This window comes from Pelophylax lessonae, assembly GCF_965119305.1.
Source record: "Pelophylax lessonae genome assembly, chromosome: 7".
Lineage (NCBI taxonomy): Eukaryota > Metazoa > Chordata > Amphibia > Anura > Ranidae > Pelophylax > Pelophylax lessonae.
Genome location: NC_138774.1, coordinates 248,479,395 through 248,496,784, shown reverse-complemented (window position 1 = coordinate 248,496,784; position 17,390 = coordinate 248,479,395). Strand labels below are relative to the sequence as shown.

General features: G+C 44.1%; 1 protein-coding gene across 2 annotated transcripts in view; it reads right to left on the bottom strand.

The window, feature by feature from the left end:
* Positions 1-17,390, bottom strand: part of SCAI (suppressor of cancer cell invasion) — a 630,428-nt gene that overhangs the window by 371,476 nt on the left and 241,562 nt on the right. For both annotated transcript variants that reach the window (XM_082262618.1, XM_082262619.1), the window contains exon 6: positions 9,275-9,373. In XM_082262618.1, coding sequence (XP_082118744.1) covers positions 9,275-9,373 — 99 coding nt within the window. The remainder of the gene's footprint in view (positions 1-9,274; positions 9,374-17,390) is intronic.

Here is a 17,390-nt window from a genome sequence, read left to right as displayed (position 1 = left end):
ATCCAGATCCCATATAATTAACAGGAGATTCCTCATGAGTTCAGTAGGAGGAGCGAAACATTTTGTACTGTTCTTTAAATTATAGATACTAGCTCTTAATAGGACCCCTATTGTCCAAGCTATAAGGTCTGGCCAGCAAGAGTCTTCTTAGCTTCCTTATGACGATGGCTGGGCCCTTGTGGTACTGTCTCCCAGCGCCACAGGTCTTTAGGTATGGGAGTAGCGGATAGAAATCTCCAATGAAAGGGTGCTCTCCAGGGCAATATAAGGGTGCTCAAGAATCTAAGGAGATCATCCTTGTTCCTAAGGGTAGCAGTTTTCCCATCTTTCTGAGCAGTTAAGCGGAAGGGGTACCCCAGTTATAGGTAGCCCCTTTACTTCGCAAAGTCATCAGGACCAGTTATAAGGCTCTTATGATCCTTAGTGTTTGTTTGGAGAGGTCTGGGTACAGGGATACCTGAGTACAATTATAGTCAATGTGATCCTTACCTCTCATAGCCCTCATTATGGCTTCCTTTGTGGCATATTTATGGAGTTTACAGATCACATCCCGGGGTTTGTTAATATCCTTGGGGGGGGGGGGAGGGAGTGGGGTTTAGTAAAGCTCTGAGCTCTGTCGATGTCAATTATCATATTTCTTTCTTCTCCCAATATTTGTGTAAGGATTCCCGGTATCACGGATATGAGGTCTGTAGCTATAACAGTTTCAGGCAATCCTCTGATCCCTATGTTTTTTTCTCCTCTCCCTGTTCTCATAATCATCCAATTGCGGTATTAACAATTCAACCCTATTATCCTGTTGATGCATGTGAGCCTATAATGCCTTAATGGATTCAACCGTTTCCTCCTGCCCAGCCTCTAATGTCTCCACCCTATTACCCAGCACCACAATTTCTGTTTTTAAGAGTTACATAGTCTCCTTGAAATTAGTCTCTACCACATTTATCAATTTTGCAATGTAAAATTTTTAGTAGGAAGAGCCTTTATATCCTCCCTAGTGGGAAGTGTTTTTATATGTTCCCTAAAATCCCAGTCTCGGTCAGGGCCTTCCAATTGGGATCCATAGCGCATTGCAGGGTTTAAAACTTGAGTGGAGGTTGAGTTGTTGGATTGTACCTGGGTTTCTCTGGGCGAGACAGGCATCTGTGGCACCATTTGTGGCTCTCTGCGGGGAGATATTGCAGATTGCTGTGTGCAGCGTTCTGGCGCCATCTTGGGTCCCGCCGCGCGGTCTCCGAGTCCTCCAGCAAAGAAATGCTCTATGGCACCAGACCTATTCCCAGCCGTCCCCGAGGACGGTTTACGCTTACCCGGCATCAGGCAGTGGGCAGCGTCAGGCGGCAACAGGTATCTGCTAGGCAGGATCCTGATGTTGGCGTTGGAATCCGGGAGTCCGAGGGAGCTCTCAGAGGGGCGTCCTCATGCCAGCATCGTCACACCATGCCCCCCCCCATCTCTCTTCATTCTAACGTGGCTCATTGCCCCAGGCTTTGCATATTATTGTTCCTAGTAGTCAAGCCTTTGTGTCTCCAAGTGTATTTCAAGCCTGTTTCCTGTTCGGTGTCACTGTGCAACTGTACCAGCTCTTATAGATTTCTGTTTGAATGGCTACTCACTTCTAGCTGTCTTATGTGTCTTTGTGCATCTGTCCCCAGTGTATGTGTTTCCATGCACACACTTGCCAGCTTGAATGCTACTCCCTACTGTTCAGTGACCCCAGCACCTTAGCCATGCAAGGGATTCTCATTTTTCTTTTGGCCTTTAGTTCTAGGTAGCTGCCTGCTTGGGTGAGTAAGAGGGCCGCAACCTGGGAACTGTCTGCAGCTTAACCCATCTCCACCTTTGGAGAAGACCAGGCAGTTCCTTAGACTTTGCGCCTCAGCCCTTCCAAGGGCCCTCACCATTGTTGCATGTGCGGACATGCTACATGCTGTGTTCTCCCCATATAGTGCCATTAGGTATCCTTCCTGTCCTAGAATCCTTGTATACATCAACTGCATCTTATGTACCTGTGTTCCAGTGAGCCCTGAACTCCAGTGCTGCAGATGGTTCTTACTAGCATTTCGTTTTCTGCCTGCCTGTAAGACCAGAAACCCAGTGCTGCACTATACTTCTGCCATTCTTGTAAATTCTGTATTTTGTGCTCTCCAAGTCTCTGTACTTACATGTTCCTGATCAACTGTAGGGTCACTGATCCCAGCCATACATGATAGGCCCCCTTTGAGACAGCCTATTATTCATGATAAAGGTTTCATTGAATTCAGGATAGTGTAGACAGTTTAATGTGTACGATGGTTAAAATAACACATTATATGAAATGAGAATGGTTTCTCCTTGTATTAGGACATTTTTGTTTTCTTTTCTTCTAGGTCTTATTACCTCTATAATATAGATTTACTTCCGCAGGAAAAAAAACAAAAACAAATGGCTTTATTGGCATTTTTAATAATGTTCTAATGTTGGACTAACGATCTGAGTGACGCCATCTTCACAAATATCCTCCCTCATTCCTGTGCTTTATGATATCACCACAAACCGCATTCATGGTGGAGAGTGCTTTCAAAAGCTTTTTAATATCTGAATAGCTTTGATACCTATCATGTCAGCTGTCTGGAAAAGTTAAAGCTCAGTTTACTATGATTGCAAAACGATTTGCACACCTACCGGAAGTTTGTCATGTGCACTGCGATGGTCCTGAAGAGGAGAATATTATGTATGAACATTGTATGAGTTCTTAGGTGTTGCAGTGTCAGAGTCTTATGTACGACTGTCAAAGGAGGAGTCAACAAAATACTTGGCGTTCATACACTGCTAAACCAACTTGTCATTTTAAGACTTTTTGGTGACATTTTTTTTTTTATATTTTGTATTTTTTTAGCCTTGACAAGGCAAAATTAGATTTTTCTGCATAAATCAGGAGAAATATGAACTAGAAAAATACATACTTAAACTAAGATTAGGCAGTTGGAGGGAGATGTCAGGGAATTGTAATTTTATCTGCCTTTCTTCAAAATACCATTTACGTTAGGTTTTGTATTTGTTATGAGACCTAGTTTGTTCCTTCTTCCTCATATCAGAACCTCCAGGATCCCCATCTGGGTAAGCCATCCCTGGCTTTAACAGTTACCAAAAGCAACTGTGATGTGGGACCACCACACAGGGACAGAGCGGAGACCTCTACACTGTCAATGATCACAGGCCCAACTGTTCACTACAACTAGTGTGTGGATTGCTTGAGATAGCAGTGATATGTTTCCAGAACTCCAATGTAGGAAGGGACAGTTTTATTTTTTTGTGGCAAGTATATTGCCAACAGGAGGAATTGAATGGGAAAAGGGAAAAGACATTTTAGTTATAAATAAAATATATTTTTGATATAAAAATATATTGTCAGTGAAGCAGATGGTCATAATGAGAACATCAGTTTCCCACCTCTTAATTTGCAAGATTGCTATCTCGGCCATTGAATACCTGTTCAGCTAAACAACTACTAAAAGTAACAAGCCTATGTGAACTATTCTGCATTTCAAGTATCCTGATTTCTTTAAGGATTTGTATGAACTTTCTCTACCTCTGTATGGAATTGATACTCTAAATAACTGCTACATAGTTGTATGAAGTTCTGGGCTTGTTTTCAAGTCATATTTTTATATTCAATACCTCTCTTTCCCTGTTTTTATATGAATTTAAATAAAAAGTTATTTTTTAACCTGAATTGCCAACAAAATCCTTGTCTCCCAATCCTCCATATTCTATTCCGCATTTCAATCAAGATTTGACTTCAAAGAAACTTTAGATAGATAGGTCCCACCTTTTGTAAAACACCCTTTGTAAAACACATAAATTGTATTACGTGTCCTAGCCAGTTAGAGCAACACTAGGTAATGAGACTGTATTGCTCTCCAAACATGTCTTTCTACCTACAGGTTTGTAAAAGAAATGTATTTTACAATCTGGCTTCAACAGTTAAAATGTTACCTGAAACCCATGAGTTTTGGGGTTTCCCCTATAGTCCTACTCTGCTAGAGTGGAAAAGGGAGGTTGATGTAATCATGGAAGCTGAACAGTGGGGTTCACACAAAGACCAACAAGATAAGTTTAAAGAAACATTGTCAGGTTGGATGTACTATTCCTCTGAGATTTCCAAAGATTAAAATACCATTAATGTACAGCACTCAAGTGACATCCAAGCTGCTACATGTTTTCCCCACAGATGCACCTGCTACTCCTTAACTAAATGTGAGTGATCTATCCTGTTTTTAATATTTCTCACAATTAGGATGGTTTTCCCTTCCTTTTTTTTTTTCTTCTTTCTTATCCTTGGTGTGCAAGTTAACTCGAAGGAGGTTGGTGCTGTGTTTACATTCCATATGCCTTGAGCACGTGTGGATACACTTGTGGGATGCCTCAGTGGGCCCTCCTCTGTCCTGGCGCACCCGTGTTGATGATGATGCGGGGTCAGGTGGAGCATCGGGGTTCTCCTTTGTTGGGTGCCCTTTGTTTATCACTACTGCTTAGGTTTCCCCTTTTTGCGTACTGCATTTGATGTACTTGTTACCAGCATGTCACCTCAATATTGAATGTATTCCCATTTTCTGTTATACATCTATGGCTGACCTGTCTTACTTCGTTCTTTACTTTACTATTTGTACCTTTCTTGTACTGGTTGTACGTATTTGGTTAAATGTCAATAAAACTTTATAACTAAAAAAAAAAAAAATAGGATTTTTGTACTTTTCGTAAAATAGATTTCTCTTGACGGACACAATGCTCTATATTCAGAACCATAGGGTTATATCGCCCACTGCAGGAGTAAGGACACTAGGCTGAAAAAAAAGATTTGGCTACGCCTATGGGCAATCCTAGCTGTATGCATCCCCCTCTCTGCTATAAGCCTTCAGTTTAGTAACAAGCAGTGTCAGAAGCATCAAAACTACATAGAGGGGGTGGGTTCTGTGTCCGTCAATGGATTTTACCATAAATACAAAAATCCTATTTTCACTTGATGGGAGGTATAGATCCGATGATATTGGCCTCATGGGGCCACCAGAGCAGAGGATCCCGTGACCTTGCCACAAACCTTGGTACAAAGGTTGAGCCAAGACACCAATAGGTCCACCTCAGGGGTGCCCCACCACAGACATATCTGATTAAACATGTCCCGATGAAGGGACCACCCCCCCTTGGTCCAATGTCTACCAACTGAGATAGTCCACCTGACAATTTTCCCCACCTGGAATGTGTACGCCGAAGAGGGTGCGGAACTAAGCGTTCTGCCTACCAGAGAATGCCGGTGCCCCACTATAAATGTATACCAATACAGCGTGTGCTCTATAGATGCATGCACATGCACCCCAGTGCTTTGTTTGTATATACAATATAAAGAGATATACACTTTATCCCATTATAATCAAATTTTTATTTAAAGCCTACGCCTGTTATACAATCCAAGCCCACTTACGGAATTGCCGCCCGCCCCATGATCTTACACACGAGGGGTCAGTATACATTACATTTCCTCTATTGTTATGATTTGTTATATGTATCACACAGCATGACGCTATATGATAATTATATATTGTATATTTATTGTACTGTTCTTTCATATACCTTATAGAACACTAGTTGGTTTCTTGGTCTCTTAAGCCCTGAAGAAGCAAAACCAAGCGAAACGCGTTGGCTGCGCAGGGACCATTTCCACCTTCTCTTGTTGAGACCCACCACTTGGTTATCCTATAAATCTGTGTTCTTGTTTTTATGTCATTATAGGTTATATGTATGTATGTCTTTAGAGCATGTTTGCACATGCCTTTTTATGGGAAAGAATTATTTGATTAATAAACATGCGTTTTTAACAAACCTGCTGTGTCATACTATATTCTGACCATCTCATTTTGGTCTAAAAAACCCCACTTTTTTCTTTCTTTATTCTTTGTGTGGTATATATAGGGGTGTGGCCTAATTATTTATGGTAATATTTTTGTACAAAACAATTCAGGGCTAAGGAACAATTTACTGTTACACATATTGGTAGAATTAGGGGATCAAGCGGGGAAATACTGATGTCACTAGATGGAATTAACAATAGATTCTAGCAGTATTACCAAGCGCTATACTCCTCTAAGGCTACCTATAGTGAGACTGACCTAAATGCTTATCTCAACCATATTGATTTCCACAGCCTTGACTCTGAGACAAGGAATAAATTAGACCGGGATCTCTCTCTGGAAGAGGTACAAGAGGCGCTAGGACATCTACAATCGGGTAAGACCCCTGAAACTCATGGGATCCCAATCAATTCTACTCATTCTATTAGGAGCTGTTGGCGCCTAAGTTCACGTCTCTCCTTGCTCAGTTTACCTCCCTGGGTTTTCTACTGGAGTCTATGTCTTAGGCCCTTATTGTGTTAGTGCCAAAACAAGGCAAAGATCCTGAAGATTGTGTCTCCAAGAGACCCATCTCCTAATAATGCTAAATGCCAAAATACTAGCTAAAATTCTGTCTCTTCGTCTATAAGTGTGATGGATGATCAGACTGATTTCTTGCCTGGGAAGGGCACAGACACTTATATATCCGCCGCCTCTTTCTAAACTAGACTATGACCCATGCCAACAGTGGCACAAGACTCATCACTTCTTTGAATGCTGAAAGGCTTTCGACTGTTAGGTGGATGTTCCTTTGGAAGGTACTGAAAAGGTTTGGTTTTGGGCCCAGGTTGCTGCAGTAGTTGGGTATGCTCTATTGTGCCCCCCATGCTAGGATTCGGACATATCCAAATTTTTCCCCTTGAGAAGGGTAACTCGACAGAGCTGCCGACTTTCCCTGAATCTTTCTGCCTTGGCTTTGAAACCCCCTGGCCGTTTTAGTATGGAGTTTCAGGTTCATTGAGGGCTTGAGGGTCGGCCATCTGGAGGAGAAAATCTCTCTCTATGCCGATGTATTTACATGATACAAAGTCCTCCTTGTAGGGTGAACTAGATGGCTTTGATGAATTTGAATGCTATATTCGGGCATTCCTATTAAATGGACTAAATCGTTTTTTCCTCTCTACCCCCAGGCTAGGGAATCTGCAGCCCCTACTCCATTACTGTGGACTGACAAATTCAAATATTTGGGTATTCAAGTCACCCGGGATCTGTGGAGATTTCATAGGCTAAACCTTAACCCCATATTTCTACAGTTGAGGGAGTGATGCTCTTCTTGGGCTAACTTACTACTGTACTTTGGGCCACATAAATATACTTGAAATGATTTATCTCCCTAAATTTAACTATGTTTTCTGGAATTGCCCTATTTCGATAGCTGGTTCTTTTTTCAGGGAGGGTAACCTTTTTGTTAGCTCCTTCTTCTGAAAGGGGTCCCCTCTCACCTGGCGAAGTCAACCCTCCAATTACCGATGCGTTGTCGAGGTCTGGCACTACCTAAGCTACTGGTCTATTATTGGGTAGCCATCCTGGTTACCAGTGAATGGTGGTTCACAAAATCTACATAAAATGCCGCAAGTCTGTCTAGAAGCGGCCCTTCTGGAACATAGCAACTTGGTGCATTGAGGACCTAGGGAATATGCCTCCTTTCTACACCCTACTAGAGTTACGCTTCAAGTCTGGAATGTAGCTAGGAAACGTTTTATGCAACCTAAGCAGTGGTCCCCGTATTACCCTCTATGGGGTACTCCTTTTCATGATTTCAGATTGCTGCCGGGCCCCTAGGTGTGGGCCCGTTATGGAGTCAGGAAGCTTAGACACATTATGCCCATATGTACCTTATTAACTTTCCTGGATCTTTCCTCTAAAAATTGCATAGATGTATGTACTTTCATTACTATCAATTGCATCATGATCACAACTCCCCACTCCTCCTTGTTTGGAGGTTGACCCAAAACAGGACTCCCTCTCTAAATCCCTGTCTTAACTCTATCTGGCTCACCTTAGTGTGGAGTCTCCTAAAATGGACAGGTTGTGAGAGCAGTGAAGGATAGACATTTAAACTATGGACAGGGAGTCCTATGAGGAATGTTTTGAGGATAGCTTTAGATTGGTTATTTATTCACGAGACAAATGGATTAAAGCAAAATCTTTGCATGGAATATATTACACAACTTAAACTGCACATAATTTATTCACAGGGGTTGCCCGAATGTCCAGGCTTTCACGCAGATGTTGGAACTTATCACATGTTTTGGACCTGTCATAGAGTGCAAATGTACCTACCGCTCTCTCCTGAGCGTGCATTGTTGGGCATCCAGGAAGATGAACAGATGCCTTGCTACACTAAAATATTAATTTGTTAATCAACTAATAATTGTTAATAATACTTAATGTATTATTCTAAGAAAGTAATAATTAGTAACAATTAGTAAATGGACCTCCCCCCATCTTTGATGGCCTCATAGGAGTCTTCCATTAATGCAGTATTGTATAAATTGACATATGTGAATAGGGGCTGCCCTAGGAAACATGACAAGGTCTGGCAGCCACGGATGACACGTGTTTTCTTTTCATGTTTACAGGCTGCATTAACCTTGAGTTTTCACGGTAAAATCTTCTTTGAGGGTCCCCTTTTCATTTTACTTGTGTACCTTGTGAGCTACTCTAACCGGTTTTGAACTCTCTGCAGATTACATTACTGATGTCTCAATATGTTGCTTAGCATTGACATGCAATTTGCTGCCGTTGTACCATGCCATTATTTCAATAAAAAGCAATCCTGGTTGTTAAAAAAAAAAAAAAAGGAGTAACTGAGCCTGGAAGTCAAAAAAGGATAACAATACATTTTTGAAATGTTTATATGCTCATCTTGCAACATCAAGATTGGCATTCTCTGGAAACTGGAACTAAAATCTTTTGTAATGTAACATCTTTAAAATGCAAATAAAGATTATATTAGAAAATGCAAAGCAGGATGCAGTTTCCCTAAACCTGTATTGTAGTGCAAAAATATGAATGGGGCCCACTTATTTGTAGCTTTCTTGTGGTTCTCCTGTTGTGGGTGCCCGAATCTTACCACTGGTAACAGCGTAAATGTGAACGTAGGCTCAAAAACTCTATGAACAATGTAGTTCTCCCATCATGTAACCTTTAATAGGTACACCAAAGTAAAGAACATTTTCATGAAATACGTTTCTATTAATATTATTATTACAGAAGAAAGAGCTAAAACCATCCCCTTAAAGGGAAATATCTCACACATTGAACATGATCTACCACTTCTGACACTTCGGTTACAAAAACTAAAGAATGTACAAAGAAAAGGACATTATTAAGCAAAATCTCACCTGTCCTCTTTGGTGACTTGAGAATAGTAGGAGCGCTGTCGAATAGCAGAATAGAATGAGAATGCTTCGTTAAGGTAGCTGGTCTCTGAGGTGCGGAGACTGTAAGAGAAAAAGAAGCTTTTGCTATAGAACTTAACTAAAATTTGTGATAACACTACATAACGTTGCATAGCTGAACATGCAAAAAACTGGATTTTTGTAAGAACTTACCGTAAAACCCTTTTCTCTGAAGTTCGACAGACGCAGCTCCATCTATTCAGAGACCATAGGATTATGCTTCTCCCACTAGGAATAGGCACTAGGCAAGAAAAAAGTTTAACCACACCTATGGGGCTGTCCCTGCAGGCATAACCCCCACACACTCTGCTATCAGCAAGCAGTTTAGTTGGAAGCAGTGTTTGGAAAAGAAAAAACCCTATTCGCTCAGAAGTAGAGGCGCGGGTGCTGTGTCTGTCGAACTTCAGAGAATAGGATTTTACGGTAAGTTCTTACAATTATCCAGTTTTCTCTATCGTTCATCGACAGAAGCAGCTCTATTCAGAGACCATAGGGATGTCCCAAAGCAGTATATTCATGAGGGGTGTGAAGACAACGCAAAAAAGAATGTAACTCCCCAAAGGCTAAACTTAGGCAACCAGGTAACATAGAGCTCAACCAGGAACAACCGGAGCTCACCAAGAAAAAACATACACCCTCAAAGAGAAACAAAAAAAAAGATTCTCTTTAAACAGCAGCCTGCAAAATCTTGTGGCCAAAGGAAGCATCCGAAGACACCAACACATCTACTTTATAGAATTTTGTGAACGTATGCACAGGCGACCAAATTGCCGCCTTGCAAACTTGCAGCACTGACATCTGATGGCGAAAAGCCCAAGAAGCACTCAGCGCTCTAGTAGAATGCGCCTTCACTGGGAAAGGGAGGAACCTGACCCTCCAGTGAATAAGCCTGAACTACCGTCTGCCTGATCCAGATATGGACGCAGCTGGCGCAGCCAATTCTTTACGAGGTCCTACGGTAAGGACAAAAGAGAGCGTCTGACTTTCTAAAAGACTCAGTGGCCTCCAGGTAAACCCTGATCGTCTGAACCACATCCAAAGAATGCAAGGCAAATTCCTTGGAATGCTTGGGCTTAGGACAGAGTGAAGGCAGCACAATGTCTTCATTCAGATGAAAATCAGAAACCACCTTAGGAAGAAACGACTTATTAGGTCGTATTAAGTACCACTTTATCTCTGTGTACCACCAGATAAGGTGAGCGGCATGACAACGCCGCCAATTCAGATACTCTGCAAGCAGAAGTGATAGCCACCAAAAAGACAACCTTCTGAGACAATGACAGCAGAAAAATCTTTTGAATGTTCTCAAAAAGAGGCTTTTGTAGAAGATAATACCAGATTGAGGTCCCACGACAGTAGCGGGGACCGTCTCCGGGGAGCCATATGGCGCACTCCCTGTATGAAGGTACGAATCAAGGCATGCGCAGCTAACGGGCGTTGAAAATATATAGCCAAAGCCGACACTTGGCCTTTGATAGTGCCCAAAGCCAACCACTGCTCAACTCCTTTCTGCAGAAAAGCAAAAACCCTAGCGATTGAAAACAAGCGTGGGTGCACCTTCAGCGATTCACACCATGAAATGTACGCTTTCCACTACAATGATAAATCTTCCTGGAAGTCGACTTCCTAGCCTTCAATAGTATAGGAAGCGACTGTAAAATAGGATGGAAGATCGGGCCTTGAGACAGCAGATCTTCCCTGTGAGGAAGTCTCCAAAGAGCATCGGCGACCAACCTTACCAGGTCTGCGTACCAAGACCGGCAAGGCCAGTCTGGAGCTACCAGAATGACCGGAATCCCTACCACCACTATCCTGCGTAGAAGCCTCGGCAGGAGTTTCAGCGGAGGGAAGGCATAAATCAGCCGATACCAACCTCAAGGACCCACCAGTGCGTCTGTGGCATCGACCAGAGGATCCCGAGACCTGGCTACGAACCTCTGAACCTTCTTGTTAAGGCGAGAAGCAAACAGATCGACCTTGGGTGTCCCCCACCGAACACACAAGAGATGAAACACCTCCGGGTGTAGGGACCACTCCACTTGATCCAACACCTTAAGACTCACCTCTCCACACCTAAAATGTGTACAGCAGAGAGGGCTGGAACAAACCTTTCCGCCCAGGCCAGAATCTTGGCCACTTCCTTGGCCGCCAAGACACTCTTTGTGCCCCCCTGGTGATTGATGTAAGCCACAGCCATGGCATTGTCCCTTTGAATCCAAACCGGTCAATCTTGCAGACGAATCGTCCAGTGGCTCAGACAAAGCTTTACTGCTCTGAGCTCTAAAACTTATCGGTAGTTTTGACTCTTTCACTGTCCAGGTACCATGGGCACAGAGCTTCCCCAGCACCCTGCCCCAGCCTAACAGGCTGGCGGCCGTGGTTACCACCGTCCAAAACAATGGAAGGAAAGACTTGCCCTTGCATAATTCTGGAGACTGAATCCACCACTCAACAGTGCAGACTTTGTGTTGTGGCTCAACCGGATCAAAGAGTCCAAGGACTTCGGATCCTTGTTCCAACTGAGCAAACGGAACCACCTCGAAGGTTGATAACATCAGACCCAAGGCCCGCATGCAAGTCCGCAGTGAAGACAGATTCTTTGCCAACAGCAACCGAATCACCCCCTGCAATTTTTGTCGCTTGTCCGGGGGAAGAAATACCCTCGCCAAAGTTGAATCCAGAGTCAGGCCCAGATAATCCAGTCTCAAGGAAGGTATCAGGGCGGATTTCTTGAAATTGATGTTCCAACCAAACTCTTTCAGGGTTGTGACAGTGATCGTCAGGTCGCCCATCAAGGCTGAATGGGAGTCCGCTCTCAACAGGAGATCGTCCAGGTACCCCAGTACCGCAATCCCCCATTGGTGCAGCAATGCCAACACTGGTGCTAGCACCTTGGTAACCACCCTAGGAGCGGAGGCGAGACCAAAGGGTAATGCCACAAATTGATAATGCTCTTCTGCCACTGCAAAGCAAAGAAACCGCTGGTGACCTGCGTAAATAGGGATGTGTAGATATGCGTCCTTGATATCTATGGAGGCTAAGAAGTCTCCCTGGTGCAGTGACGCCACTACCGTGCAGATGGATTCCATCTGAAACTTCTGTACCCGCAAAAAGTGGTTCAGGGCCTTGAGATCCAGGATTGGACACACCTTGCCCTCCTTTCTGGGCACAATGAATAGGTTTGAATAAAACCCTTAAAACCGTTCCTGAGAAGGGACCGGTACAATCACTCCTTGGGACAGAAAATCATTTACTGCTCCTCGCAAGTCCCTTAACTGGTCTGGCGATAGGTGAAGATTGGACGGGAAAAACCTGTCCGACGGTCGAGACCGGAATCAATCTTGTACCCTGATCAGATCAGCTCGTGGACCCCTTTGTCCTGAATCAAGGAGGTCCAGGGTTCTGGAAAGAAACCAAGACGTCCCCCTACCCCAGAAGCGGATGAGGGCGCCCCCTCATGCAGATGAGGGCTTGTCTGCAGATTCAGACAGGCCGGACTTAGACTTTCCCAACCACGGATTCTTGGAGCCCTCAGAAGACCTGAACGATTTACCTTTTTCTTGCGACCCAGAGGTACGGAAAAGACATTTATGAGCAGTAAAGGAAGGCCCCCGCCTAGGACGCTGCGCCTTGCCCTTAGAAGATTGGGGAAGAAGAGTACTCTTACACCCTGTGATACCTTTGATCCTCATCCAGGGAATATCCAAAAAGCCTCTCCCCTGTGAAGGGAAGATCAGTCAAGGCCTTTTTGGAGGCCTGGTCAGCAGACCAGCTATATAGCCACACCATGCACCTAATAGCAATCCCCACTGCCGACGCCCTAGCCACTAACAGAGCCGAATCCAGGAACGTGTCACACATGAACATCAGGGCTTGAGCCAACTAGTCCATTAGCTCCAGCACCGCAGGGGGGAGCCGTTCAGCTACCAAGTTACTTTTAAGTAACTTTACCCATTCCGTAGCCGTCTGCACCACCAGAATGTTCACAAAAGTAGTCTTTAAAATGGAACCTGTTATCACTTGGAGATGGAGGATTAAAGACTCCACCCGTCTATCCACAGGGTCCGCAAAAGGTTGGCGACTCTTTTACCGGCACCAGAGTCACTTTATTTAACCTGGACACCGGAAGATCCACCTTCGGTGGTACAGTCCACCTAGTGGACACTGCCTCCGCAAAGGGGTAACGGCGTACAAAACGCTTAGGCACCATCAGCACGTGCTTAATGCGTCACCATTGTTCATTCACAATATTATGAAACAATTCTGGACAAGGGAACATCTTGCCCGAATTTACGGGATTTGCGGGAGCGAAAAGACACCTGCGTACCCGGCGCTGTGGAATCAGCAAATTTTAAAGTTTCCCGTACAGAAACTATCAGGGCTTCTACCAATGCGCATTCCCGCGAGGCGGCTGAGGAGGACAGTTCTTCTTCACCGTCAGAATGCGAAGACTCTGAACCCTTAGGGTGGGCTACATCTTCAGCGGCCAAATCTACTTGGGAGTCCGAGGACCCTGCCGATGTAGGCGAAGGCAGAGGGCGTTTGCAAGTGGCAACACTGGAAATTACAAAATCTACCTTAGACATTAGATTTTGCAAAAATGGCAAGATAACAGGCTGGGACTGTGAGCCAGAAGGTGGTGAAGTTGTTCCCAGGGGGTCTGCAGGTGAAATTTTATCCTGGGACTCTATGTTACACTGATATAAAAATTTTAGCAGTGTCCCTTTAGTACCACCAAAAACGCGATCCCACCGCTGTTACTGCGGGCTCCCAAACCCTGACTAATGTTACTAATAGTAGAGTGGATGAGGAAAAACCACTGGAAAATCCCAGCAAAACAATACCAGACTGCTCAGGAGACTGTCAGCATGTGCTATGCAAAACTAAAGTGATACTGACTGCACAGGAAAAGGAAGAACAAACTCTGTCTCTATAATTAGAAAGCCATGCCGCACGCCTGTGCAGCTAGTGGACCTCAGGAAAATGGCCGCTCAATGCATTCAGATTGGGAAATAAAGAAAATGGCTTCCCATATATTTCAATGGGAACAGAAAATATGATACACAACAAAATGGCGGCCCCCCATGGCGCGCCATGCAGTCTCCAGGACCCCCACCATTAGGGGTCCTAGAACAGTAGGCATCGGAAGGACCCTAAACAGGGAACTCAATCAGAACAAGCCACCCCCACCAATTAAGCACCACAACTGGCCGCAATATTACCGCCCCCCCCAAGGTAAAAAGCTGCTAGGGGTAGGGGAATGCTGAGGGGTATACAGGCCCAGTTCTCAGAGGCCAGGGGAACCCTTGGGTCCGACTATTTCAGGGAGGGGCCCCAGTCCACCCCGCACCTGTCAGAGGAGTTTGGGGGGACAATCTACTTACCATATCACGATACCAGGTGGGCACCACTCCGAAACAGATCAGCTCCCACCCAGGTGCTGTCAGCCAGAGGGAAGGCTGCAACTTAGGGCGTTCCAGGTTGTGTGCATCCCAGTGAGACTAGTCCACTCGCAGGCTAGTCCCCATCCATCCGGGCACCGTCGTGGTGAGGCCTAGTTCTGGACTATAACCTGCTGACGCTTGCTGGCCAGGCTGGGAGACCTTAAGGATCTAGATTATCCAGTGCGAAACCGCAGCCGGATGTTGCTTGTAGTTCCTCTGGATCTTGGTCCTCAGGAACTAACTAGTGAAAATAAAAAAATTACATCTAATAAAACATTCCCATTAAAAGACCAAAAGTCCCAGCAGGGAGCTAGGCCCTATTCCTTAAACTAAGCAGAAACAAACTTCTTGCTGATAGAGTGTGTGGGGTTATGCCTGCAGGGACAGCCCCAAAGGCATGGTTACATTTTTTTCCTGCCTAGTGCCTATTCCTAGTGGGAAGAGCATAACCCTATGGTCTCTGAATAGATGGAGCTGCGTCTGTCAATGAACGATAGATAAATACAGTAAATCCTTTATAAATATGTAATATACCCTATATTACCAAAAGTATTGGCACGCCTGCCTTTACAAGCACATGAAATGTAATGGCCTCATAGTCTTAGTCCATAGCGTTCAGTATTGAGGTGGCCCATCCTTCGCAGCTATAACAGCTTTAACTCTTCTGGGAAGGCTGTCGACAAGGTTTAGGAGTGTGTCTATGGGAATGTTTGACTATTATTCCAGAAGCACATTTGTGAGGTCAGGCACTGATGTCTAAGAGAAGGCCTGGCTCACAGTCTGCGTTCTAATTCATCCCAAAGGTGCTTTATTGGGTTGAGGTCAGGACTCTGTGCAGGCCAGTCAAGTTCCTCCATCCCAAACTCACTCATCCATGTCTTTATGGATCTTGCTTTGTGCTCTGGTCCAAATCATTTGGTTGAGGGGGATTATAGCGTATGGTTGTTTTTCAGGGGTTAAGCTTGGCTCCTCAGTTCCCAAGAAGGGAACTCTTAAGGTGTCAGCATACAAAGACATTTTGGACAATTTCATGCTCCCAAATTTGTGGAAACAGTTTGGGGTTGGCCCCTTCCTGTTCCAACATGACTGCGCACCAGTGCACAAAGCAAAGTCCATAAGGACACAGATGAGTGAGTTTGGGATGGAGGAACTTGACTGGCCGGCACAAAGTCCTGACCTCAACCCGACAGAACACCTTTCGGATGAATTAGTGCACAAACTGGGAGCCAGGCGTTCTCTCCTGTTGGTGATCAGTGCCTGATCTCACAAATGCGCTTCTGGAAGAATGGTCAAACATTCCCATAGACACGCTCCTAAACCTTGTGGACAGCATTCAAAGAAGATTTGAAGCTGTTATAGTTGCAAAGGGTGGGCCAACTCAATATTGAACCTTATGGACTAAGACTGGGGTGCCATTAAAGTTCATGTGCGTGTCCATACTTTTGGCAATATAGTGTAAGTAAATGACAACTCATTTAAGTTAATTTAAAGTGGTTATAAAGCTTTGTTTTTTTTTCCTTAAAAATAACAACGCCTATACTTACCTGCTCTGTGCAGTGGTTTTGCACAGAGCAGCCCCGATCCTTTTCTGGGCTCATAAAATGCAATAAGGTAAAAAACCTTAAGACTTTAGGACCACTTTAAAGTAGTTCTAAAGCCAGGATCTTACATCGTGTGCTTCCTATAGGCCCATATCCCTCTCAATTATGATGGCAAAATTCTCACCAAAGTGTTAGCCTATAAGCTGGTAAATGTTCTGCCTACCAGGGTCAGTATAAACCAGGCAGGTGTTATACTGGGCAAATCAACATATATTTATCTACGTAGAGTATGGGCTCACTTGCAACTTCCCACTTCTAATTTTTCCACTCGGTTATTGGTACTTTTAGATATAGCGAAAGCATTTGATTAGGTTGATTGGATTTATATGGCAACGATTTTTGGTGTTATGGAGTTCGGTTCACACTTTTACAGGTGGTTTGAGATACTGTACCCGGCTCAGTCAGCAGCATCATTTCCGGTTTCAGGTCCATGGACCGCATCGCGTCCTGGACTTCCTGGTTTCTATATGCGGTCTGATTTCAAACTAAATGTAAGTGCAATACTATTTATTTTAATAAATTGTTGTTTATGGTATCACACTATGGAGCCTGCTTTTGCTACTTTCATGCATGTCTGAGATTGCTAGGGCAGTGGAACCAAAATGAAGGAGAAGTACCCTAGGGCTGGTCCTGGATATCCACATACAGCCAGGTGGTGCTGTGAATGCCGGTTACGCCCTTGAGGGGAAAGATTTCTGGTGAGTTAAGCACAAAGAGGGGGGCATGCGTGGAGGAACCACTGCACAAGTATAACACAACATAAGGACTTATTTGGAGCACTGATCACATTATATGAACTTTGGATTATCGGGTACAGGATATAATATGCATTGTTTATTTTTTATTCACATTTGGATTTATTGCTTGTAGCACTGGTTACTTCATAAGAGTTTTGAAATACTGTTTATTGTTATTTTTTCCAAGCACATAAGAATCTATCACTTGCAGCACCGGTCACTTTATATGTTATTTGCACATTCTATTATAAATCACTGCAAATTTAGTATAGCACAC